Below are 26,507 nucleotides of genomic sequence, written 5' to 3'. Positions count from 1 at the left end.
TTACCACGCGAGAGCGCGCGTGCTTGTGTATGTGTGTGTGTGAATGTTTGCATTTTTACTTACGTCTGCATTTATGTGTTATATATGTTTATGTCTGTGCATTTATAAACGAGAGAGTGAACATCAGAAACTTATGAGAAAATAATTTCTGTATTTTAAGTTATTTAGATTGTGCATTAGAGAGTGTGCACTGCCGAGCATCTTTTCTAATCAGCTTTTAGCATGGCAATCTTTGATTAAAGGAATTAATTTCTTATACAAGTTACAAATTATTGTCGACTATCTTCAGAAAAAAATAAGAACAAACATACACACACACGCACGCACACATGGCAAGCAGACTCGTTCCCAATCTTCTCAACATACTGCGGTAGTCGGCGGTATCTTGTCTATAAATCTGTTTAACCGTCTGCCACGTCGGGTAGTAACCACCGCATCTCGAGAATTTGTCCCGTCTCCCAGAGATAAAGTTTCACGTGAGCACGGAGCGATTTCCCGTCATTCATCTGAAACATGGCGACAAGCCAGGCCTTTGCGGCAGGTACTTAAGCCGAGAGGAGACCATTTCTCTCTGGTCCTGGTCTGGAACCAGCCCCGAGCTGGAAAATTGGCCGCTTAACCCTCGAGGTGCTAACCGCGGGGGCTTTCAGAGCTTTCCAGAACAGTTTAGTGGGAAAACAAGCGCGCGCACGTGTCCTACTTACATCGAGCATCCGGGACTTAAAGGACTAGTGGAGGGCTAGTTTATTTTTTCAAACGATTGGGTCGAAAGGTCGATAACAAAAATTCAGACTATCATGGATATTGGGATAATTGTAACCTCTCGGTTTTCACCTCTTTTCCTTCATCCGTGAGCGTAGATCACCTGGATGGAAGAGAGACATTCACCACGATATGGAGAAATAATATCCTGCACGGTGCTTTATCCAAACATTAAAAGAAAAATTGCACCCCGCTAATCTTTTAAAGTGAAGAGCAGGAAAAGCTCAGACATTTTTATGATAATTTGGAAAGTACTTTTAAAGTGCTGGTGGGGTTGCGGGAAGGAAAAGGAGGCTCGTGGTCACGTGCGCTGTGGACGTTAAGACGGGTTGTGAACGATCGTCTTCAAGTTGTGTGTGAGGAGGAAGCCAAGACTAAGGTCCTTGCAATCCAGAAGACCAGACCCACTAAAACGTGGACAGAGGTGGGTCGTTTTCGTTAACTAAATGATAACTAAACTAATAGAAGGACAGATCAAGTGGTCTGAAGAGGTCCTCAATTGACCCATAGTTTGAAAAATAAAACAGCAAACAGCGATGACATTTGACTCTCGGGGTGGACTAAGGTGGACTAAAGCTTCAATCGGGGAGAACTAGAGTGAAGAAAAAGGATGAGCAGATAAAGACTACAGCAACGGAACAGGAGAAGAATGAAGAAGAGGAAGATATTCCAACCCGTTTTGTATTGACTGAGTCTGAGCACAGCTCACACGAAAAACGACAAAAGCGCAAGAGGAACGAAACTAAGGAATTAGAGCAATAACAAGAGTACCAAGAACAAAAATAAGAGGAGTTGAACAAGAACAAACTTTTGTTTACAAAGAGAACAAGATGAGTTAATAGAAGAACAAGAGCAGAAAAAAAAGAACAAGGCGTTCAAAATAAGAGCAAGAGGAGCAAAAACAGGAAAAGAGGAGTAAGAACAAGAGAAGTAAGAATAAAGACAAGAGGAGTAAGAACAAGACAAATGTTTAAAGATCAAGAACAAAAGGAGTGAAAATAAGAACACAGGAGTATAAACAAGAACTAGGAGCAAGAACAAATGTAAGATCAAGAAAAGAGTGAGAACAAAAAGCAAGAGGTAAAAGAAGGAAAACACAGGAGTAAGAACAAGAGAACTGAGATCAACAACAAGAACAAAAACAAAAACAAAAAAACTAAAGAAATATAACAATGTCCAAAAAACATTTATAAGATCTTTACAGAAACACTAATAAACCAATGTTGACTTGTCTCTCCTGTATGATCTTGCACACAGGAGGAAGATTCCTTCTGCTTCACAGTTTGTTTATCCCATGGAACACCTTTTGCTGTCCCACCCCCACCCCATAAAGTCCTTCTCGTAAACAAGCTATTTGCACCTACCGATGTGAAAATGTTTTTAACTACCAGATACCTGGCACAAAGATTGTAAACACACGGGTGGAGGGGTAGAGGATGTTCACAGTGGGGTAGAGAGCTGGTGGCCGTAGCTCCCCGTAGCACATTCCTTAATGAACCGAAAATTATATATGCAATTATATATTTTGTAGAAGTACACTCCTAGTACAATTGAAATGATGGTTGTAGCTATAGGCTTGTGGCATGTTCATCAATTAATGAATGTAGCTAAGCCACGTGTTCATGCCCATCGTAGTCCACTTCATTACATTTTAAATGATGAACATATTTTGTCTTAACTTTAATTCTTTTACTTTATCACTTCCTCGACCTCAGATCCTCATGTCCATGCTAGTACATTCCGATTACTAGACTTAAAATGATGAACGTGGACATGTCGAGCTAGAACATTCCACTTGCTACACCTGGAATGATGCGAGGAAAAAGCAGGTGTTCCTCCTCAGACCATTATGTGTTTACCCAGAAGCCCCTTGGGCATTTTTTGTTACGTGAGAACACCTGCACTCCTTAAACTCTAAAAATCTCTATCAGTTGATCAGACATGTGTGAGTGAGTGCGTGTATATGTGTGTCTGTGGGTGCGCATGCGTGCGTGCGTGCGCGCGCATATGCGCAACGTATTTCTTCACGAATGTCTCCTACGGCGTTCTCAACCCACTCTCCTTGCATCTGGCAACCAGCGAAGTTCAGTGCGTTTGTTCATGAAGGTTTTTTTTAATGAAAAAAAAAAATTAAGAAAACACAGGCAACTCGTACATGTACATTATAACCTCGTTTTGAATAGCAGTCAAGCTGGAAAGGCATGGCTGCCTGCCGGCGGGAAAATTGCGGGGAACAACAACCTCATGGACTTGGCGACACTCTCGTCCACCCCGCCATGTTTGTAATCATTTGATATCTGAGCACGACATCAGTACTTATCGCCACAGTCGGTCTTTGTACATAGCAGTCTGGCGATAAGACCATCTTGTTCATCACCAACTTTTTTTTTTTCTCCTTTCTTTTAAAAAAAAAAAAAAAAAACTCGACAGATTCTAGTCATAATTTGTCTCACGGGGTCCCGCGTAGAGGCTGTCACTTTTACCAAACGACTTCATTTGCTTTCCACCATCCACCCCACACACCCCACACTCACCATACCCTCCTTACTCCTCATCACGGCATGACGGGAGGAGGCTGGAATGAGAGGGGTGGGGTCGGGGGGAAACAGAATGCAACGTTCATGGAGAAATCTCATTGTGAAAATGGGTTCGTTTTGGTGGTGGGTTGGGGATGGGGATGGAGGAAGGGAAATACGCATTTTCTCTAACTGTGAATCGCACGGATGTATGTAGACTGGACGGCTGTCTACATTCTCTCACTCACTCTTTCTATTGAAAAGTCGTCAGCAGTTAGAAGTGTGTGATGCGGTGTTTCAGGCATGTCTGATTCGTGGGGAGGACATGCGCGGTAGCGATTCTGGGTAAATTAGATTGAATTTTAGAATTAGACAAAAAATTTGCTTTCAACAGAGGAAAAAGATTTGTTTTCTGTAGAAAAAAAGAGAATGTGCGAATCCACAAGTATAATTCTATCGATGATGGACAGATGGTCAACAGCGCATGACCAAACTACATCAGACGAGTTTGTCGGCCAGGAACTTGCTGGACAGTGTGACTAAATGTGTAAATTAGATACTAAACTGATGCAAATGCATCGATATATTACTTCTAATTTACTAATTAGACTACTCATTTCCTCAGACAAGATATATTATTAAGGGACTTATTCATACCTCTGCATGAATGTTCATAAATTTTTAATACTCAGTCTACAATCTACTATATTTCCCTTGTTTTAAATTTTCTTTCTTGTTTATTGTAATCTAGTTCTGTTATATAAAAGTTAGAGAGAAGTCTTTCGGTGTTCTCACCTCTGGATACACGTTCAAGGGTTAATGCGGAGAATGTTTGTCTGTTCTCAAACGGTCCGGAAACTATCAAATCAAGATTTAGAACGTAACTCATCTTTCTTGACCCGACGACACTGTTTAGGGAAGAGCTGTAAAAGCTGCCACGCTGCAGGTTATAAACTGCCGATAGGGGACGCTCGTGGCAGACGACTGCGCCATCTTGCCAAAGATCTGCCAAAGGGGCATCACTTCTACTCCGTCGGCGACTCGAGTACTATAAACCCACTAGGAGGGGCCGTAAAGCCAATGTCGCTTGGCCTTTAAAACGCCTTCCCGAGGCGCCTTGCGAGTCAAAAGGCTCGCAATCATTCCTGACAAAAATATATTGAGGCTGAAAATCTGTCGTTTATGGTCGCCGCAGACTTGGAGGCTCTCCTCCCCATCCAGACTCATGTTTATGTTTTCAGACCTGCAGGGGCGGCTCGCTTCTCTTGCTGCCGCCGTTTGGCCTCCTCCCGTTAACCTCTTCCCATCCTCCTCCTCCTCCACCACCACCTCCTCTCCACTCAGGACTGCGGCGATCCCCCCCGATAGACACATTGCCATCGTCTGCCAAATGTGAGAATACGAACGTGACACCAGAATGTGAACGTGACACCAGAATGCAAGCGTGACGTCACTCTTCGCACGTTTACGACCCTCGGCATCGCGACTGGCGCGGGCGGTGGGCGGACGTTCTGTTGAAAGAATACCAAGAATGTGTCTCAGAAATTGGTGACATCTTTCAACTGTCAGATGACTCCACGCCCCTCCTCTCCCCCCTCACTCTCTCTTCTTCTCTACGTCAGGGTTAATTCTCTCATCCCTGTCCTAATTCACTTTTCATGTAAACTGCAAAGTTGAGGGAGGGGCTGATGTACCTCCGTGTAGTGACCAGGATGCTGATGTGAATCTGTGTAGTCACGTGTATACGTGGACGGATGTCTGTCTGCCGAGCCCAAGGCGTAGCCTCGTGCGATTTTCTCAGCTATTTGTCTCGGCGAGAAGCATGACTGTGACTAAACCGGAAGCTGTGTATACCCAAGCCTCGAGTCTGGTCTGTATATACACATCTGAACAAAGCTAATCCACTGGCGTTTGTCGTCATTATCTTAAGGATTTTCTAAACCATCTGAGTGTCGAAGAGAACTGTCAGCAACAGCACATTGTGTCCTGGTCTGTTTTCTTCTACGAGGATTGTATCTTTCATCTTCAAAGTCATCTTCTAGATGACGCTATTTTTAGAAACACTACCTTTCGTCACTTCCTGTTTTCTTCGACAAATTCAGGTGTGAACAGGAATATTTCTCGTGCCTCTTCGTCGTAAAATAACACCGAGTGTTTTTGTGATACTTTATGCTTTATTTCAAGAGATTTTTGCTGAGCCTGGAGTTGTCCAATATATTCACAGCACAAAACAAGCGTAGATAACCTGACCTCTAGATGCACAGAGCAGAATATTGTTGAAATATTGTAAAACAAAACTTTCAATGGATATAGAATTAGATTAACTCTAAGTATTGGAATTTTTAAAATACAAATTAAAATTTTAAAATCATTAATGTCTTGCTTTCGAAGTGATCTCGTGGAATCTCGACATAATGTTCCATTTCGGCTTGGATTTTTTTTTTTTTTTTTTTTTTTTTTTTTTGATCATGTTGGTGTTTATAGGCCTCAATCTCTAGATGTGCATATTGGTGTTTATATCTATAGGCAGCCCTCTAAGCAGGTAGCCCTATTGTGCTGATCACAGTCATCGCCCAGCTCCCATACCTGCAAAATCACCACAAGATGGAAAAACTTTCCTGCCGAATAAATTAACGAGCCAGCCATACCATTCTTTTTCGTCAACCGTCAACCGTGTCAGTACCAATCGTTGTTACCTCTTTGTTGTCATCGGCAGCATCTGGTCAATTATTCAAATTAGAATTGATATTACCGAGCCGTGGGCCTTGAAAATATCTGCCTTACACATAGGTGGAACCTAATACTTAGCCTTCCTGTCGGGGCAGACTTCGTCCCTGTTTGGAAAACTCCCCGCATCCAAACAGTCACCGTTAAAAATAAAATTGAAAAGCCTGTTGCATTATTTGTTCGATTGTTGAAGTCGGCGATCAGGCAAAAAACAAAGAAACGACATAAAGAGAGAGAGAGAAAAAAAATCAAAAAAGAAAAATCAAAATCAGAGAAAAAAACACACAAAACACTGTGAGCGGTGATGAAGTCCAAATGAATTATTTCTCCTGAAACCTATCATTGTAGCAGCCTAGGTGGCGTTCTGCTCCGCTCTCTGACCCGCCGTCCGCCACAAAACAATGAGCGTCGCACGTGATCAAAGGACGAGTTGTGCATTTATCGCGCCTGATTACCGCTCACTCACCGCAGCTCCTGGACCTTATCCTGCGCCCGCTCCACGCCCCTCTCGCCGAGGGAAGCGGTCCCCTGAATATATAATTATGCAGCAGCCTGCAAGCCTCTTCACTCACTTTCTGATTACCGCTGGGGGCTTTTCTGACACACAAGCAAACAGCCACGACGGTCGGTGTTGAAATATTGGGGCCGCCAGGGGTGATTATTACTTCTGACACGCTAAGCGCTAGGCAGATAATTGCCCTTGAATCAACTCTTCGCTCTCACAACTGCTTTAGAAAAAAAATCCTTAAAAAAAATAAAAAAATAAAAGAAAGGATAAAAAAGAACAGAATAATAAAAAAACAAAAAGTCAACATGAGAACAGTCTGTTCGGAGAAGGTGCAAAGTTCGGGTTACTGGTTGAGTGCAGTGTGAGGGTGTTGGAGAAAGGTCCTGGCTTCAGGGGACGCCCTTGACTACAGCCTCGGGGCAGAGTCTGGCCAGGTGCACAGTCAGTTTGTAAGTTGTGATAGAACAGAGACTAAGGGGTCCAAGAACAGTTTTGTACCCTCAACTCTCCACATCCGGCGACCTGGACAACGATGGGAAGAGGAAGAATTATTGAGCAATGGATAAACCATGGCTGGCTCGGCTTGAAGCCCTCTGTCCGCCATATTGATACTCTTAATGAGATTCTGTCTCGGCATTAGAAATGCTCTGTAACTGTTTTCGTATTTTTAATAAGTTGTCAACCCAGTGTTTGGCGGGAGCCGAGGATGGCGTGATGACTAAGGAGATTCAATTCCATTTATACCCTGGGTGAGTCTGCAATAAGCGTTGTGCAATAAATTGTTTGGATTGAAGTTCCGAATGGTCTCTTGAATAGAAAAATCAAATCAGAATAATGTGTGCACTTGAAATCTGCTCGCGCTACACGGCTTGTGTGAAAACCTTTCTGCAAAAAATGGTAGCGACAGGGGTTACGAGTGGACTGGTCAGGTAATGAAAGTTCTGTACAACCGTATTCACCCGACTCCTCTTCTCCCTTTTGGTCACCCCGCCAAAATCCCACCCGACACTAAGGGACAAAGCAAAAGAGACAGACAGACAATGCGAGAGAGAGAGAGACTTGTTGAAATAAAAAGTCCAAATAAAAAGCAAAATCCACCACACTGCATGCTTGGCATTTTGTTTTTTATACACACATACACACACGCGAACGTACATACACAGAAATTGTTTATTAACTTTTAACACCGAAGTTTATTGAAATACTCCATGTTAACAAGTAACCCGACATAAAAAAAAAGTACTGTTGTTCCTGTTCTTCGTCTGCCTCAGGGCTCCAGACTTGAAATGGAACAGTAGGAAGAAATCGACTTAGTTATCAAAATAATGACAAAAAATAATACATGCATTTGATGATAAAAGAAACTGTAATGCCCCAAAGATTCAAAAGAAAAAAAAAATCATCACTAAAGCGGAGAGGTTGGTCACTAAATCGATGCTGCGGACGAGAGACCATATTTCCAGAGGACCATGTAACATAATTATTTTCCGAAATGGAAAAAAAAATTCTTCCAGAAAAGAACTGGAATGTTGGGGTCTGCCACGTGCTACAAAAGTCATCACGTGCTAGTTATATAAAAGAAAATCACAGGCTATCGGATATCCTTCTATGGCTGTCTACTTAATATTGTCAAAATGGACATTTGTAAGCGAAAACACGACAGTCCCGAGCCCGTCGCACGTGACCTTACCTTTCCCACCGAGTTGGGCGACACGTGCTCTAATCAGCCCGAAATCAAACCCTGGACCTGTTGCAGCCTTGCACTAACCAAAACCCTAACCCAAACCCTCATTTTATGTATTAAGCCTAAATGTCTACACACACACACACCATATATATCTAGAACAAACAAAACTGAGACCTTTACTTTTAAAATATTATATCTGTAACGAGAACCGAACCAAAGGCTTAAAAAAATTTTGACACTGTTCTAGTCTGGCTTCAAAAGAAAGAAAAAAAAGAGCCATGCACCCCTTGTCTATGAAAGAGTCCATATTTGTATAATTGTCCCTAACTGTATAGGTATTACTAAGTCGCCCAACACGGTTGGAAAAAGAAAGTCGCCTGTCGGACAGCAGGACTTTACATGTCCACTGTTCTCTCTCGTTCTTCTGGAAAATGCCACGTGGTATGTCAGAATTCGACGATATGAGCTTTACCAGTTTACAGCAAAATAAGGAAAAATCTAAGAATACACTGATGAAGGGGATTCTCTCTCTCTCACGCGCATGCACACACACGCCTGACTCGTCTCATCATATGTATCCAAAAGGTCAACAACAATACTTGTAAAGAATAGTATATTCATACATATATATTTAATGCGTAAAGCTGGATGCATAAGCCCCTGATCAACATCTCCTTTTGGTCACCGATGCTTATTTTTTTTCATAATATATATAGTGTGTGCTCGTGCGCGCGTAATGGTGTGTCGCAAGCTGTCGAATGTAACTGCGACCCCGACCCCCACGACCATCCCCCAACACCCTGAAACAGTTGAAATACGGGTGTGTTCAACGAGGAAAAACAGATGGTGCGCACAATGACAAGACATCGGAGAGAAAGAACGCAAACTGACGCACAATTTTTTTAAGTACTATACAGCAAAGTAACTTTTACAAACATTTGTTTTACACATGGGACCACGTGATTAACGCAGCAGATAGAGCTCGGGCTCAGAGAGATCAGCTGTGTATCCCCCACCACACATGATCCAAAACCCTTTTGCGTTGGACAATTCCTAACACAGCATGGCGGCGAAAGCTGATCACAGAACAAACAGTTGTACAAAGCACTGGTAAAGTTGCTCAGAATTCCCCTGCACCCAGTTGCTAACCTTGCTAGAAAGATATCCCAACAATCCATGGGACTCGATCATCCCCCATCCCTTCATCCCCCTGCAATCTCAGTGGCAAGATCACCGCACCTCAGTCCACATCAAAAGAAATTCAGAAAAAAAATGCGAAACTTAGTCCTCGACATACGCAACGCAGACTGGTGTAAACAGCTATTTCCGGTTAATCTGGAAATAAGGCTGGAGTTCACTACCGTCCTGTTCCATCACACCTCACATCACAATACACGGGTCACTCTTATCCGAATCGCTGACGAGAAACTATAAAGCGGAAGCTGTGCGGATTCCAATTTCAAACTGCGGAGAGGCACGGTCCTTAAGAAGACTAGATTGTTTTTCTGTTTTAAAGCAAAACCCGAGAAAGAAATTGACAGCGATAACACCGACACGAAGATGCAAAGTCCTCTTCTGCGAGACTTCACGAGGATTCGCAAGAGTTCGAGACTCTATGCATCTACGCAACGCAGAGTTTTATATATATACATGAAGAGTGGATCAGAGGGAAAAGTCTCCTAGGCAGGCAGATAATACAACTCCGTTACCAATCATCTGCGTAACGAGGATAAGCGAAAAAAAATGGAGGAGAACAACGTTTTGATATCAAATTGTGACGATGAAGGTCGCTCGTCCACGGGGTCAGGTTGTCACCAGTAACCTGGAGGTCGGAGCCAGCAAGCATGTGCCGTGTCAGGTGACATGCGCCAAGGACGTGGGTAGGGAGGTGAGATGAAGTCACCCCAGCAGGTCGGGCGAGCCTTCCGTGACGCTAGGGAAGACGATGTCGATGTCAGACGAGCGATGACCTTGGTTGAGAGCGCTGTTGCTGGAGCCGGAGCTGGTGCTGAGTGTCTCGTTACTCCCGTGAAACACGTCTGCACACATGTACGCATGGACGGACAAACACACAAAGCGAATAATTATCACATAAAAAAAATCATGAAGATTATTACGAGTCACATGTAAGACAGTGTTCAATATTCTGGTAAGATCAAGCAGCAGTTATTACATAATAAATATACATAGCCTAATTTTATAAGAGACGCTTGGTAAACCACCCATCAAAAATACAGTTTTATATACATATACAATACAGGAGCAACTGCGATAGAAAATACAACTGTAAATACAGTAGACTTAAAAAATTGTAAATGCCACAGAAGTAATCAAAAAAGTACAAATTACAACTATAAATACAGCAGTAGTTATAACGGTTATTATGCTAGTAATTATAATTATATAGTCTACATAGCAATTTGATACAATAAAGATTTAAAAAAGGCATGTCAAACACGAGCAGGCCCTGATGACAGCACAAATGTGACCCATTCGACCCCCCCCCCCCAGGGGACCCTCAGTTTGACATGCCTGATTTAAAAATGCAGTCGAAGCTACAATTCTATAACTGCTATTAAATATGCAGCAGTAAGTACAACAACGAACACGCTAGCCAGTGCAGTGAGTAGTAACTCCGTCGTGTAGATCAGCAAGGACTAGAGCCTAGGTTGTTGAGGTGACTGCCATGATGTCACCCACCTTTTTATCATCGATCTACTACAAGTTCAAACCTTCTGTGCACCTCTAAACATCCCACAGTCGCATGTCCGAAAGATAAACTAACGATGCAGAAAAGTAACCCCTCTTTTTTTCCCCCTCCTCGCGGTTGGATCTGGTGCTTTCCGTCGCTCAGGACGATCTGTACTTGAAGGGGTGAGCAGTATAAAGGGAAGCGGTTGCCGACGCCGAACATGACACAGTGATATCAGATAAGTCGGTCCAAACTGCCGTCAACTTGCAGAACAAGAAAAAAATATGCTGACATATCAACCCACCTCAGATTATTTTTTACATGGCTAGAAAGGGTCTGAAAGTGGTGTGTGTGTGAGAGAGAGAGCGTCAACTTGGGACAGATACGGAAAAGGCAAAAATAAAAGCTCTGACTATAAATAAACAGACAGGAGTGACTAGACAGTGATAAAGGCGACGTGTTCATGCCTCCTGTTGGGACAGGTCTGTCCTACAACTGGTCACGCGGGCTTGACCTTTTGGTTGCTCTCACGTGAGACACCCTTGTCAGACTCACGCGGACGCTGAGCGACAAAGTGTCCCACAAGAATGTAGAAAGGGTGGGAGAAGGAGAGTGTAGGAATCTCACCGGCTGTTTTAGGACCGCAAGGCGCAAGGACAAGAAGCGACGAAAGTTGACGGGAGGGGCAGGGCAGGGTAGGGGGTTCAAACATATCTTCGATAAGATCGAGCCCTGGCATCGTCAGTAGACGACGACGACGCCTTTTTTTTAACATTATTATGATGCAGGTAGAGCCCCCTACCAGCAACTCATCAGGCGACAGTGCTTTCCCCGCCTGTCGCACTTCGCACCCGACAACAAAAGCCTACTCAGCGCCAGACCTCTTGTGTCCACAGGCAACTCTAAAGCTTTCTCGCGGACGGGTCGAGGGGAAGTCACCGCGGCCTCTTCTCTTTTGCCGCGTCGCCTCTGCCGCCCCTAATTACCTCCCTTGGCGTGGTCGCCCCGCCCCTGCGTGCCACACGTACCCGCCACCCGGCGACTGCTCAAAGCCTGTCAGCCCCGCCACCCTCTCCACGGAGGCGCCACTTCCACACCCCTGCTTACATAGAAAAAAAAAAAAAAGTAAATTATCGCCGCTGGAGTGGCTTCCTCTTGTCACAACTACTTACCGTGGCGACGACAACGGTCGGTCGCTCGGTCTGCGACTCCCCCGCGACAAAAGTTTTCAATGTTCTAGTGGCCTGCTGGTGCACCAAAACGACATCTTCGGCCGAAGGAATTCGCGAGCCGCATTCTCAGACGTTCGGCGCTACCACCGTTGTCCTGCTCCCCTCCCCGGGCTTTCAACCCTCCAGAGTAGTGTGGTCTCTGGTGCACGCGTGCAACCCACCCTTCCCCCATTACCAGCTGTCGTCTGCTTGCACGCGCCGACGACTGACATCTTTTCTATCCACCCCAGCCTCACACCTCCATGCGCGGCAGTTGCTCTCCGGGCACCGACTGACTCGTAGTCCCAGTCCGCGATGACGTTATGCATGGTGTGTTCCCTTCCTCTACAACATGGCTCGTCAACACTGAGCACCCTACAACACCCCGCCCTCTCCAGCAACAATTATACAGCCATATGAACGTTGCACTCAAAGCTCCCTGTCAAAAGTGTTTTACAATTTTTAAAAAAAATAAAATAAAGCAAGCTCGTCCTTGCTCCAGTTTTCAGGTCATGGCATCGGCTGACGAGGCTGCTTCCTCTTACAAAGCACCGTATGATGTACAAGTCTGTGCTTTCCCCTCAACCCTTCTAGAGAAATGGAGCGTCAATTACCAGAGTTGAAGTGTAAGATAGTTAACAGTTCCTTGAACACCCAGTCCTTAGGATTTTGTTTAAATAGATGATCGTGTAGGACAAATGCACTTCATTTGAACAAAAGGTTGCGAATATATGATGCCACCTAGTTTAGTTAATTACACTATCTTATCAGAAAAATATGTTTGTGTGTGTGAATGTGAAAGAGAGAAAGTGTGTTCTTCCATGTTAGCACATTTCCATTATCTGCTGTTGGATAACCAGTAAATAGCCTTTATACAATGAGGTGCAATAAGTACGTGTAACTAATAAGAGTGCAAAAAACAGAAAACAACAAAATGGAACTAAAATACATGAGCAAAAGTAAAGGTGGGGTTGGGGGTGGTAATGGCATTTGTTGACAAAACGTGATAAAACACAAAAATGAGATTGAAAAAAACTAAAACTTGTGAACAAGGTGCTTTGTGTAAAACTTCAAAAAAAAAAAAAAAATTCTTATAATGATAAAAAACAGAACCAAATAAAGCAATTGGGTGTCTACCCTTTTGAAAATAAGGTTTTTATACCCCAATCATCTTGGCCACAGAGACTTGTGCCACTGCCAGTTGAAAGGTAGGACACATTAAAATCGCCCTCACAGTCACACACAAGCACGTTGCACCCTGTGCCCAAACCATGAGAATGATCTCTCTTGAAACAAAGGTCTAAAGACAAAGCTATCTACCAGTCTTTTTCATGTGTGGGTCATGATTTGTTTCTATAAACACTATATTGTATGGATTTCTGTTTCTCCTCCACAGGCAAAACAAAAAAATGTGTGTGAGAGAAAGAAAAGAAGAGCAACAGAGGACAACAAGCATGAGCTGCATCTCAAACTATTTTTCCATGCTTGCCCAAACTCTGATTTAGTGATTAAGCATTGGCCAATTGAAAACAATAACCTGCAATTCAGGAAGACGCCAAAGACAGACTATATGGTAAAAGGGAGTTAGTTCTGTTTGAAAACCTTTGCCTTTGGTAGGTGTTACCTCCCATGAAAGCTTGCATCTTGTCAGCCTTATCTCTTATCCTTATAGGATTTTGTAACTGAACACTCTCCTACACCCTATTGTTAAATAATTGATAGACCCACAAGCATATACTTAAAATAAAACAATGTGGAGACATCATCAGATTAGAGTTTACCTTCAAGTCGTGTGCTTGTTGGTCCCCCTTCCCCGATAGGGGATTCTGCCATTGCATCAGCTAGCGTCTGCCGAAGTCTGTCATCATCCTCTTCGCTGCTACGTGGATGGCGCATCAAACTGGACTCGGCAAAGCCACACATGACATCGTTCAGATTAGGGGACTGGTCAAAACTGCCTATAGAAATCCAAAACAATTATAAACAATTAAATTATAAATCAATCTAGCTGAAGAAATTAAAAATAACAAAGTACTTCTTTGAAATGATCTATTATTTCTATCTAGAAATGATCCTTTAATTTACTGCCTGTACGTTACATAAGCCAAGGGTACCTACTTTGTGGAAGAAATGGGCAAGATTATATCCTTCTCCAGGGACCTGAAGTAACTGCTGTCTTGAAGAGTGACAACCATCACCACTGCTGAGCCAGCTCACCTGCTTTAGTCAGTGCTTACTCACCTGCTTCAATCAGCAAAGGTGCAGCAGCTGCAGAGCGGCCAGGTGAGGGTGTGTATTCAGACCCTGAAGATCGACGGTAGGCAGGCCGTGCCACTGGCATTGCCATTGGACTGGAACGTGGTGGGTGAAGTCTGTCATAGCAAGTTAGAACATTAGGGCACGATGAATATGATAGGTGAAGTCTGTCATAGCAAGTTAGGCTATAAAATAAGGGTATGCCGAACAGAAACTGGAGAGACCCTGGTTTCGGAGAGTAGAATTTCTGAGAAAAAAAAAAGCAATCTTTTTTCCTAAAGCAGCACCTGCACACAGCACCCTTTTTATACATACCATCACTAAATTCCACAAAAAATATAATATCTGAGAAAGACACCAAAAGTAAAAAATTAGCATGTCCCTGGTTGCCCCTCACATCTACCACATGGCAATTTCAAAGCCTTAACCCATGATACTAAACCTAACCTTTCAAATAACACCAACCCAAACTTTAATGTCCACACACACACACAAACTCCAGTTTCTCTAGGGATAACATGAAAACACACACACATGCATGCACCCATATGCACTCACACAAACACACACCTCTCCCTACCTGAGACTCTCCAGGTCACACTGGTCAGCAATTATGTCCATGGTTGACACCTGGGTCTCAGGTGACTGTGAAAGCAGAGAAGGAGAGGAGGACGACAAGACAGTTGTGTTCTGTGTGTTCTGATATGTCTTAAACACAAACTGTGGGCCCATCCATAACCGGCGATGAGGGCCAGCATGGGTGATTATCTCCACCTAGAAATACAGTATCAAGGATTTAAAGGTCTTAAACAATATATACATTTTTTGCAGTAAAAATTTCTTTGAGTACTTTCCACATGACATAACTATTTGGAGTTTGTGTGCTCCCTGTTCATTGGTAGCTAGAAGGGTCAATTCTACATAGTCATGTCATCTGGTATAGAATGAACAAAACGTCAGCCAATATCTTCTATGAGCATGAAAAAAAATTATTAAAAACAATAAACAACTATTATATGCTTGTGGTTTAGCCATTTGTCCATACCTGTGACAACCAATGTTCATCAATTTCATCTCGACTGCTATGGTCAGAGAGGCTATCCCGAGAGTCATACCGTGTGACCATCGCAGGTTCAGCACCATCTAAGAAAACAAACAACGCATTAAATGTTTACCTGCTCTCAATAATACTCCTTCAAAAATAAAAAATAGCAAAGCAAGAAGACATAAAAAAAAGACAAATCCTCTTTTAAATCTGTTCAGGATAATCCCGATCAAGTTAACAACAGAACAAAATGTCCTAAATTTTTTTTACAAATATAGATAGCCAACAAAAAATGCTGTACATACAGGTTTTTATTAAGCTTCTGTAATGATAAAACTGTAATTTCATAATTTAAAATTAACGTCTGATCCTTGTGAAAGTCAATGCCAAACAGGAAGAAAAATAAAATGTTTGCATTTTTTACATCAGTGCATGTCTCTGCAGCATTAATATTTATTTTCATTTATGATCCCCACAGGGTTAGAGGAGGAGATAAAAACATCAATTTCTCTGCTGCTGTTGTTACTTCTAGTAATACTACTCTCATTATTAACACCGTTTAAAAGGTCTTCTCTGACTTCCTTATCTCTGACCTGCTTAGTTTTGTCTTCTTAAAGGCAATGACTAACCAGCAAGTGGTGTCAGCTGCTGTGTCAAGACTGCATCAGTGGCCTGGATAAGGGGACTGTTCAATGGCAGTGGAGGTTTCACTTCTGGTGATGATTTAGGCCTGAAAAAATTGTCATCTGCTTCTTTTCCAAGTCCAAGAGCGAGTAGAAATGGAGAAAAAAATTCTTATTCTAGTTTATTTATGTTTCATGTGCAGCTACTTCCCCTTGTCACTCTAATGATAACAAAAATATCAGCAACACTCAAGTAAAAAAAAAAAAATTATTGATAAAGTGCATTTCCACAATAAATAATAAACATCAAGCTGCTTAAGGCATCATGATGTCAGAAATTCTCCTTATCTGCACCCCTTTCTAATGCATAGCTAGGCAACATATTCTGTCAGCAAACCTTTACAACTGTAACTGCTATAGCCTCTAAAACTGTATTAAGCTGACAGTACTTCACCACATGGCCATCTCTGAAAGATTTCTGCTCCTGGCTGTTTCTCTTTGAATAATATTTTTGTAAGGATGAAGTGCAGTGGAATATTCTACAGTCTATCCTATTAATTAAGTTTGTAGACACTTTTTTTTAACTCTCTTGACATTCCTTGGAAAACACCAATAATGTACCAAAAAGAATTGGAAAATCGGTAGCCAATATTTATGTAAGTTAAGCCTTAGAAAATGTCAAAAGCATGTAAAAAGCAAAACGTGAAGTGCAATGTCAAAAAATCTGACACTGTCGCCTAAAGACACCTATAACTAACCGGTTAAGTGTCCACTGGAGCTGCCCTGTCACCCCCAAGTCCAGTGCCATGTCTTCATTCACTTTCTCTGTTGCACCTGCTCGTGGGCGAGGCTCCAACAGGTACTGTGTGACTGTGCCATTCTGGCTGACCACAAAGAGGCCTTCTGACCACAACTTCTTACCTCCCTCTACCAGAAGTCAGAACAAGTCATCACACTCTTGATGACAATAATGACAAACCAGAGCGCCTAAATTTAACCCAGCTCGGCTCAACACTCTTAACAAAAACCAACTTACACTTTTACAAAAGAAGGGAAAAAAATAAGCATTTCTTGTTGGTGCTTGATTGTTGACATCTTAATGTGCCTGCATATGCATATGAGTGTGTTTTGGGTAAGGATAAACCTATATACATATCTCAGCGTGTATGTGTGTGCACAGTCAATTTTCTCATGTTTACTATTACCCACTATTGTAATTATTAAATTTCTCTCGTTGATAAATTGCTCAACAAGTCTCCTGATTAATTCTTCAAGTCTTTTAGTGACACTGACAGTGCTACCTTAGTGCACACAAAAATTCACTTAATTTATTTTTTTAAAAGCACAATTAAAAATGATATTATAGGAAAAATAAAAATGAATACTGATCTAACTATGCAAAAATCAACCTTTATTGTCATTTGCACAGGTTTAAAACTGGACTATTCAATTCAGAAATGTTAACCATTTGTGGAACTACATCTCATCATGAATGTGTTTTTTTGTGGGGTTTCTTTGCATTAAAGTTATTGATCTTAGTAGATGAAACAAGTAGTCTGACACGTACCAAAGTACAAGTAGGTGTAAGAATATTTACGACGCATACCAAACGTGTTAAAACTTTATGTCCGAATGAAGGACTTGATAACAGTTAACTTACGCCTGTCCATATTGAGGGAAGATGATGTGATCCATAACCGAGGGGCCGCAAAGCAGGCCGCCACACTGAAAACATTGTCAACTGCTGATGCACTGTGGGGTGGTGACTGAGGTCGTGAACTTGCAGCACTACTGATGCCAGCACCCAGCCCAGCAATCAGGATCTGCTGTTTGATCTGAGACAGTGGGTAGATGGTGGTGGGGTGTGGAAACGGGGGAAGGCGGGGGTTGCCCATGTTGTTGTTCAAAGCATTTTGGCGAATCAGGCTTGGGTAGTGGTCATGGGGACCTGCATAATTACAAGAAAGACTAACTAGATGTACTTAATGCTGGAACTAGTTAGCTAGTCTGAAAACAAACATTTTTACACTCTGAAAAAAAAATCAAAAGTCTAAACCTTTCAATAGTATAAATCCGAATATTTTGAACATCCAAGTAAAATATTTCTGGCACATTATCATTATAACTTAGACAAGTATTAATCTGGTAAGTTTCAAAATTTACTTAAGATATTTTTGTAAGCATTTAAAAGAAATAGTAATATAATAAACATGATCTCTCTCAGGATATCTCACATACTTAGCAAAATAAACATTCAAAGAAGAGAAGAAAAAGGAAGTAAAGGAGAATGGGGAACTGGGGGTGTAAGGTAGCTCGTCTACATGAGTTTTAAGAGGATCATGAACAATCAAAAACAAGTACACAAGTCCTACACAAAATAAAATACTTTCCATCCTGCTACTACCACCCACATTAACACAGGTGACCTCTGACCTGAAGATCCTGGACTGCTAGAAAGAACCGGTGACTGGCGACCAGCTGCTCCTTGATCCAGTTCATCCAAACCTGCACTTTTATGGAAGCGGCTTGCGCGATTTACTACTCTGGCCTGACAGTGAGTTCGTACTGTGACAGGTCCTGTGTAAGGAAAGGCATTCAAAGTAAAATGTATGGACTGTAATAAGCCATAACTAGAAACAATACCTCTAGGCAGAGAAGCTAGCATATGAGTTTAATCTCAAACATGATACCCTTCTTTTCATAAAGATTACCATTCTCTACATTCAAACACGTGTGTAGCTAAAACACATAAGAGATTCTATTAAAACTCTGGTCAGAAGAACAGTTTAGGTCCATGCAATTTTAATAGGCACAAAATTCAATTTACTGATTTAAGTCTGTATAGTTCATTGACCTTTTGTAACATGCAAGGAAAGATGAGAACAGTTTAGTCTTTGTTCATTAGGTGTCATAAAGAAAACTGAACATCATTCATTTCACCTCCATAAGGTGTAATGGGAAAAACGTGGGTTGTTCCACGGTGTGTGCTCACAGCAACCCAGCGGCTATCATTTGTAAAAGTCACATCCATGACCTGCAAATAAAAAGTACTTTTAAAGTGATGGCTAATTAATAAGGATTTCATACTATTGTCACTTTTACTCTCATTGCCTAAATGAGATACCTTTATCAGCAATATTTTATTACAAAAGCTGGTTTTAAAATGCCAATTCCAATGTGCACAGATTAATGAACTCTCTACTGGTGGGAAAAGATGATAATTTCTTATGTGGTAAAAACACACAAGGATTGGTATTCTGATGCGAAAAACAACAATTTGTCACAGGTTGTGAAAACACTTGGAAGTGCCAGGAAAAAACTCCTTCAAATGCATACATCAACTCTGCCAAACATCTTTCTACACCATCTTCATTGCAGTTATTAAATATTACGACTTGTTGATAAACGTTAATTAAAAAGAAGTAATTTGTAAGTATATTTTTATCTAAAACTTGTAATGTATTTACCATGTATGAATACATTTTTTTTTAAATTATGTGCCACTGCCGTACACATGCCGCCACATAATCAATAACATACCTTAGCAGTGGTATCTCCTCTATGCAGGGTGTACAAGTGATGCACAGCTCCAAGAGAAGAACTACATGGATGTGCCATCAACCGAAACACGTGAAAATTATGCCCCAGCTTGCATGCTGTCAGTAACAGAGTGCTACTCGGGTCAAAGGCCATGGCAGCCACAGGCTCATTTGCATGGGCATGGAAATGGGCAATAAGGCCTTCTATTTCTGGGTCTTCACTCACACTAAACTGTCAACAGAAATAGGCATTCCTAAAATATCGAAAGAACTTGTAACACCTAAGCACTGTGTACTGTGACTTTACTGAACCCATCTTAGGCATCAATGATTCAAGCCTCTGTTTCATCATTCCTATAGAATGTTGTCCTAACACTTGAAAGTATCAATGATAATGTGAAAAAACAACTAACACAGAAAATAACTATAGTAGCAATTGTCATAGCAGTGCAGCAAACATGAAAGTCAAAAAAAACAAACAAAAAGCTGAGGACCAACATGATTGCAATGATTTGATGATAATTACAAGGACAATCGAATGACTGAAAGTTATTATGAGCAAAAGAGAGTTAGAACATGGTCCTTACATGATCAGTGGATACTGTTTTAAGATCCACAACAGAGACAATGCCGGGGCGATAACCATTCTCATCTGGAGGAGCCAGCTCCTGCTTTTTAGGACTCTGCGCAGGTTTTGATCCAGTCACACTGTGAACCATGGCCTCTCCAAACATTGTCAGCCCTTTAAAAGCACCCTGCAGATAAGGTTGTTTCTTTAAAGAATGTTACAATTAGTACAGAGATTATATTGCAGGAGAATAGAAGAAAATTGAACACAGTAGGAATAAAACCAAAGCATTACAATTATTTCCTGTAATATGATGAAGAAAATCGTAATGGAGAAAAACAGACTATGAAAACAAGTTATTAGTACATACTTTGGCTGCACTAATGACTGTGGCGGCATAAGACTGGGACCCATCCCCTGACATCCCACCGCTTGACTGATGCACAGGTACTAGCTGCAAACAATAGCACTCATAGTTTTTGCAGATTCCAAAGCATATTTAGCCAATACAAATTTTGCCACTATACATTAATCATTTGTCTTTAATATGCTTTAATATGACCAAAAACCTCACAGGAGGGATTGTCTTTATTAGTAACAAATGTTTCTGATCCCTTTTGGGTTGAGCAAAACTATTTTCATACATACACAAAAATTACAATATTATTTCTCAACTTTTTTGTTTTGTCTTGTACCATGACTATTAAGTAAATTGAAAACTATTGCTTAAGTGGCATCAACTATAGATGAATTAGAGCTTTTAAGTGGATGATAACTGTGTTTTCCCGCTTCTTCATTAATTTATACACAATAATCTAGCTAAAAAAAGACTAGTGAAATGTAAAGTAAATCTTTACTAAATAATAAAAGTTAGTATGAGATTGCACATTTTGTTTCCCTTGTTTGCTGCACTTATAGCTGGTATACCTTTGACACATACCCGTTTGTCAGCATATGCCAGCCAGCGGGAGCCAAGAGCAATTGGATTTACATTGATTCCCGGACATGGGTAACAACCTTAAACACAACAAAATTTAGTGTATTTTTCTCTTTATTCTTTAGTAAATTTTATGTAACAAAATGCCAACATTACTGTAGTGCAATCTACTTTTCCGATATGGCTTATTTCAAAAGCAAAGAAAAGAATTCTTACGATTGGGTTTCCAGATTAGACTAAGGTATGCTAGTCTGAGAAAAACATCTACAAGCCCCCTAAAAGTAAAATTGGAGTTTTATATATATATACAAGACACAATTGTGACAAGCTTATTGTTTTGTATGCAGCACACTGGTGAGCTACTGTGGAGAAACACCCTTCCCTATCCTACCAGCAAATGTAAGAGGAAAAAAACTTGAAAGGCCATGAAGAGAGAAGGAAGACAAGAAAAGAAAAGGATTAATTCTTCACAGTTCAAGAATACTGCTTCACAGCCAAATGGATGTGTTTTTTAATTATCTATGTAAAGTATTAAGTCAACTCTAACCATTGATCTGAAAAAGCTGCTTCAGACGACAGGCATCAAAGACTGCCAGCTTCTCTTGAAAAACCATAACCAGATACCTGATGGAGAAAGGAACTTTGAAACTATAAGATCTGCTTTAATGTGATGCAAATTAAAAATCTGCTATACACAATCTTACAGCAAGTGGTTCAGATCTTTGCCTATTTTTTCATATTATATCTATTAAGACACTGTATTTTTTTTCACTTTGATTATTGTCAATCCTCTGTGGTGTGATCAGATCCATAGACAACTGTAAGATGTCAACAACTATTTCACTTTATATGAGTGCAACCTTAACATACACAATTCTTTTATTTTATATCAGAAGATGAACAATGTGTTATAGGTCTTTTACAAGATTATGCGTTAAAAATATGCCAAACATCTATCCATGTGACCAAAACTGCAAACAGTTACTGAAGACCACTTGAAAACTCACCTTTTATTTGCCTCTATAGAATGGACTTGAAGTGTTTTGAATGACACACTGTGAACCTCATCTCCTGATCGCAGGGACACAAACTTGACGCAGCAAAATGGTTGACCAGCACTGTATTGGCACCAGTTTTAAAACAAATATTTCACACAGCCAAACAACCCAAGATGGGATTAGAATCTACAATTATCTGACATAAATGCTAGAAATTTTAGGTAAGTAACATTGAATCTGAACTGAGGCTCTCAAGGTGAGGAAATTTTTCTGGCAGAAAAGCCAACAAACATTTCTATGCACAGAAAGATGTTAAAATCGTGATGTCATGTTAGTACACAAATATGCTTAATTAACATACGGTCCCACCTCTCCCGCTGGATGAAAATTTGACTATTTAATTGTCTCCATGTACAATCCTAGTGTCTGTGCTGAAGACTTCTTTCTGTGCATGGTGATGTCTATAGCCATGTTTCTCAAGAGCATAAGAAAAGATATTCACCTAGATTTGGAGACATCATAACATGCACGGAACTGCACTTGCCCAGCCATTAGAAAACAACTTTGCATCACAAAAGATGTTTAAACTTAGTAAGGAAGAAAAAATGGACCAGATGCTTAATGAAGAAAAGTTAATGCTCTCACCTAGATGAGTCACATACTGCAACAAGTGGTCGTTTCCCTGTGAATGCATCCACATCAGGGGCTGGTGTTGGCAACATCTTCAGCACACAGATAGGGCCCTGGCGAAGTGAAAGTACCTCCATTGCTTCTCCTTGGTACTGAAAAAGCCATCACTGATAAAAATTGGTCAATGAAAAGACAGCCCAAAAAAATAAACAGGTTTCAAAATGGGTTGTGAGTTTCAATGACAAAACATTTACTATTGGTATTCCAAAGTAGTATCTCTACTTTAAGCCTGAGTTTCAACAGCAAGTTATTTCCCTAGATTTACAGAGAAATAAAATAAAAGCACACTTTTATTTGCAATATTCTAAAAAAAAGGGTGAAATAATTTTTTCTTTAGGTTTCGGAATTTTCTTTTTTCATTTTGTCATCGATTTGTTTTCATTTTACTTTGTGAATGTATCCCTTCTTTGGATGTGAAGCCAGATAATAGAATCATAACACATCTCCTCTATTAGTATAATCAAATTGCAATATCTCTTTTGGTGTTCTATGTTTATTCGAAATGCAGCTTCTGTAGAAAATCACACCAAACCTTTTTTTACATTGTTTTACTATTTGTGGACTTCTGGAAATTATTTAATATTGCATTGTCACTAGAAATGAGTACTGGTGAAAATTTCAAACCTCTAGGACTAATAGGATATGGGTGAAACACTGACCATAAAATTCCAATCAGACAGACAAGCATAATGAGTTAAATAAAAGTGTGTAATAAAAAGTAGCCTACATGGGGTGAGTAAAGGTAGGTCTTTTCTAGTTTCATGTATGAATGCCGTCTTGTGTCTGATGTCTTTAAAGTAAGGTGACCAGACGTTTCGGGGGCGAAAGCGGGACACGTGCCGATGATGGTGTCGTCACCGTCAAAAAACGCCGAAAAAAGTGATTTTTAAAGACAATCAGGACATTTGATGTACTTGCCAGAAAGCCAGAAAGCGGGACATTGGGCGTCCCGCCCGATATTCAGGCGGGACACGAGGTCCAAATCGGGACTGTCCCGCCTAAAGCAGGACGTCTGGTCACCTTATTTAAAGAGTTGCATCATTTTCAAAAAAGAAAAAAACTGTTTGATAAATTCCTGACATTCTGATATCCTAACTTTAGTACTACCACTGTTTGACTGTTTTCACAAACATTTTAGTTTTATTGGGGTTTTTTTAGAAACTAGTGCAAACATCCAAGGGAAGGAACTATTGCATGCAAAAGCAGAATCAAGTCTACAGAGTTACGTTTCATGAAATACTTTACTGAAGAAAAAAACATTTGTTTTACATTATTTTACTACTTGTGGACTGCTGGAAATGATTTAATATTGCATTTTCGCCAGAAATGAGTAACTGGTGAAAATTTAAGACCTCTAAAATGGGTGAAAATCGACTATAAAATTCCAACCAGACAGACAAACATTGTGAGTTAAATAAAAGTAAAAAGCTTACTGTGATGTGCCAGATCTGCACACCATTGCTATATCCAAGCACCACAAGTATAGGGAACCCAGTATGGTCAGATATGCTCAGGTTGGGGTTACTGCAAATATCTGTAGAGGAGCCAAGAAACAATAAAATATCTGACTCATCCTCGCATTTCTTTCTTTCTTTGAATAATTTTATAAACAGTTACCACCTAAACAATGACAACAAAATATTAGACACAAATATGAAGTCCGATAAATAGACTGCATTGTTCAGATTACTTTACACAAAAACCATTGTTATTTGACACTTGCAGACAATTGCATTACGCACAAGTTAAATAAGAAACATTAAGCATACCTACTCACTTCAAGTAATTTCTTTATGGATCAACCTAAATACAGTTACTAAGCATGTAGTAAGACTAGGAGCAAGGAGCTGCAATAGAAAGTACTAAACGATAGTACATGAACCTCTTTTTTTTCGGCATTTTTTTTAAAAATCACTTTTGACAAGATGAAGAAACGTTCTAAAGGATATGAACAATGTCTCTTTCTTTTTTGTAGTTTAGCAATTGAAAGGTTTCTTTGGTTTGAAAAAATTGAGATACAAAGACTATTTTTAAACCAGAAAATGTGAGTCATGTCTAAGACATGATATACATATATAACACAAATATACCTTCATTTATATAACAAGGTACTGAAAAACTACAAATTATGGAAGGAAACTACTGCTTAGATTTGGACTCTTACCATTTACATCGCACTTCTCAAACTTTACCCATAGCACTTTTTCTCTCTCTTCAGTCTTGGGTCCACTGCTGTATGCCTGCATAAGAAGACACATCTGTCTTTAAAACTTAATGGCCATCAGTCTCTGTGGGTGTGCATGTGGAAATATAAAAATGCTTTGCCAGGTTTGCCTCTTTAAACTTGTACAGAATCTATAATGAGTAATTCACAGGCAACAGCAGGGTGCATGTTCTGCATCACTGCATTTAACATATATAAGGAAATTTTCAGGCTGCATGTTCTTTGAAAGAAAATGTCTGCTACCCAAAACAGCTTACTTTTTGTTTTTGGTCACAGCTTATGGAATGCCTTACCTTTGTTATTTTACACAGTCTAAGCCTGCAATCTTTCAAAAAGACTAAAAAGGTTGAAAAGAACAGATTCTTCTCATGAATACGATTTGTCAGCAGTTTTTCCTTCCTTCCCTTTTCTTTAGTCCTTATGTTCACATACTTTTCCACTTTCATTTCTTTATTTTGTTAATGATTTATTCTTTAGTCATCACTGTTATGTGCTAGGCGCTTCCACTGTCAAGGAGCAGCATTTTTAAATTAACAATTAGTAGTAGTAGTAGCCTAGACCATAACAATGAGTCAAATATGTTTGCCTCAACATATAAATCTCTTAATGAATTAGCTACTAATTATAATAGTAGTTGTCAAAGAATTTCAAGGCACTGAACTTGCCTCCACACAGAAATGGGTTCTTCAAATTCAATTATTAATAATAATCATCATAAAACCATATGCTTTCATTATCCATTTTACATACCTGCGGGACAACATCCGAAAAAAAATCGACAACACTTTCAACCACCGACTTATCACTGAAAGGAAAAAGCAAAGCATAGTAATACATGTATAGATTTTATATTAAAATCAACATTAAATCACAATGTCAGTCACTTGTTTTCATGGGGAAATAATATTACGATGATAAATGTCAAATCATACACAATTAACACTGATAAAGCAGCTGTGTACTTGAAATATTATGCTATTCATGAACGTGTCTAACGGCTTTAAAATTTAGAGGAACAGCAAGCACGGATACAATGAAAAATTAAACCTGAAAGAACCCCTCAATAGGGATGGTAACATAACATTACCTGTACCTGTATGGCTGAGGTCTCACGATGCAGCAATTATATTTCACAGCTTTACGTGGCGATTCAGCCGCCATCTTATTATATGTCAGCACAATATTTATTTACATTTGCCATATACTTTTTAATGTTAGTATCATAGCAACAGCTAAAGGATAATGTACAATAAAGCATTAATTTCCTAGCGCTCCATTTCGTACTATGACGTACTGTTGTTTAGGTCCACAAACTTTTCCATGAAGAGTGTTCACAGGGGCTATCACTCTTGGATGATCTACTGAGTGTACACGAGATGTCTGCTGGTGCCCGTTACCTAGAAAGTCACTAGCTAAAAGATGCAAAATTCTTTCAGCATATGTAATGTTTGTGCAAGCTGTGTTTAAAAATAATAGGGATATGGCTACTGCAAAGTTAAAACATTTTCTATATAAATGTAAAAG

At 40.3% G+C, this 26,507-nt stretch overlaps 1 protein-coding gene across 2 annotated transcripts; it reads right to left on the bottom strand.

Moving 5' to 3' along the window:
- Positions 1 to 7,665: 7,665 nt before the first annotated feature.
- On the bottom strand, positions 7,666 to 26,321 carry LOC112561149 (breast carcinoma-amplified sequence 3-like). 2 transcript variants are annotated; one of them, XM_025233442.1, is made up of 21 exons: positions 26,071 to 26,321; positions 25,734 to 25,788; positions 24,924 to 24,999; positions 24,193 to 24,293; positions 22,715 to 22,851; positions 22,079 to 22,189; positions 21,619 to 21,695; positions 21,075 to 21,151; positions 20,505 to 20,588; positions 20,154 to 20,321; positions 19,568 to 19,798; positions 18,968 to 19,061; positions 18,461 to 18,604; positions 17,688 to 17,975; positions 16,786 to 16,954; positions 16,034 to 16,134; positions 15,405 to 15,502; positions 14,940 to 15,133; positions 14,345 to 14,475; positions 13,885 to 14,061; positions 7,666 to 10,239 (listed from the first exon to the last, which is right to left on the bottom strand). In XM_025233442.1, exons 1-21 carry the CDS (start codon positions 26,142 to 26,144, stop codon positions 10,100 to 10,102), a joined length of 2,727 nt encoding a protein of 908 aa, XP_025089227.1. In that variant the 5' UTR covers positions 26,145 to 26,321; the 3' UTR covers positions 7,666 to 10,099. The 2 variants fall into 2 exon arrangements, with proteins under 2 accessions (XP_025089227.1, XP_025089228.1); XM_025233443.1 differs by having other exon boundaries at positions 26,077 to 26,321.
- Between the last annotated feature and the right edge of the window lie 186 nt (positions 26,322 to 26,507).

Source organism: Pomacea canaliculata, linkage group LG4 (assembly GCF_003073045.1).
Source record: "Pomacea canaliculata isolate SZHN2017 linkage group LG4, ASM307304v1, whole genome shotgun sequence".
Taxonomy (NCBI): Eukaryota; Metazoa; Mollusca; class Gastropoda; order Architaenioglossa; family Ampullariidae; genus Pomacea; species Pomacea canaliculata.
This window is presented reverse-complemented; position numbering and strand designations above follow the sequence as displayed.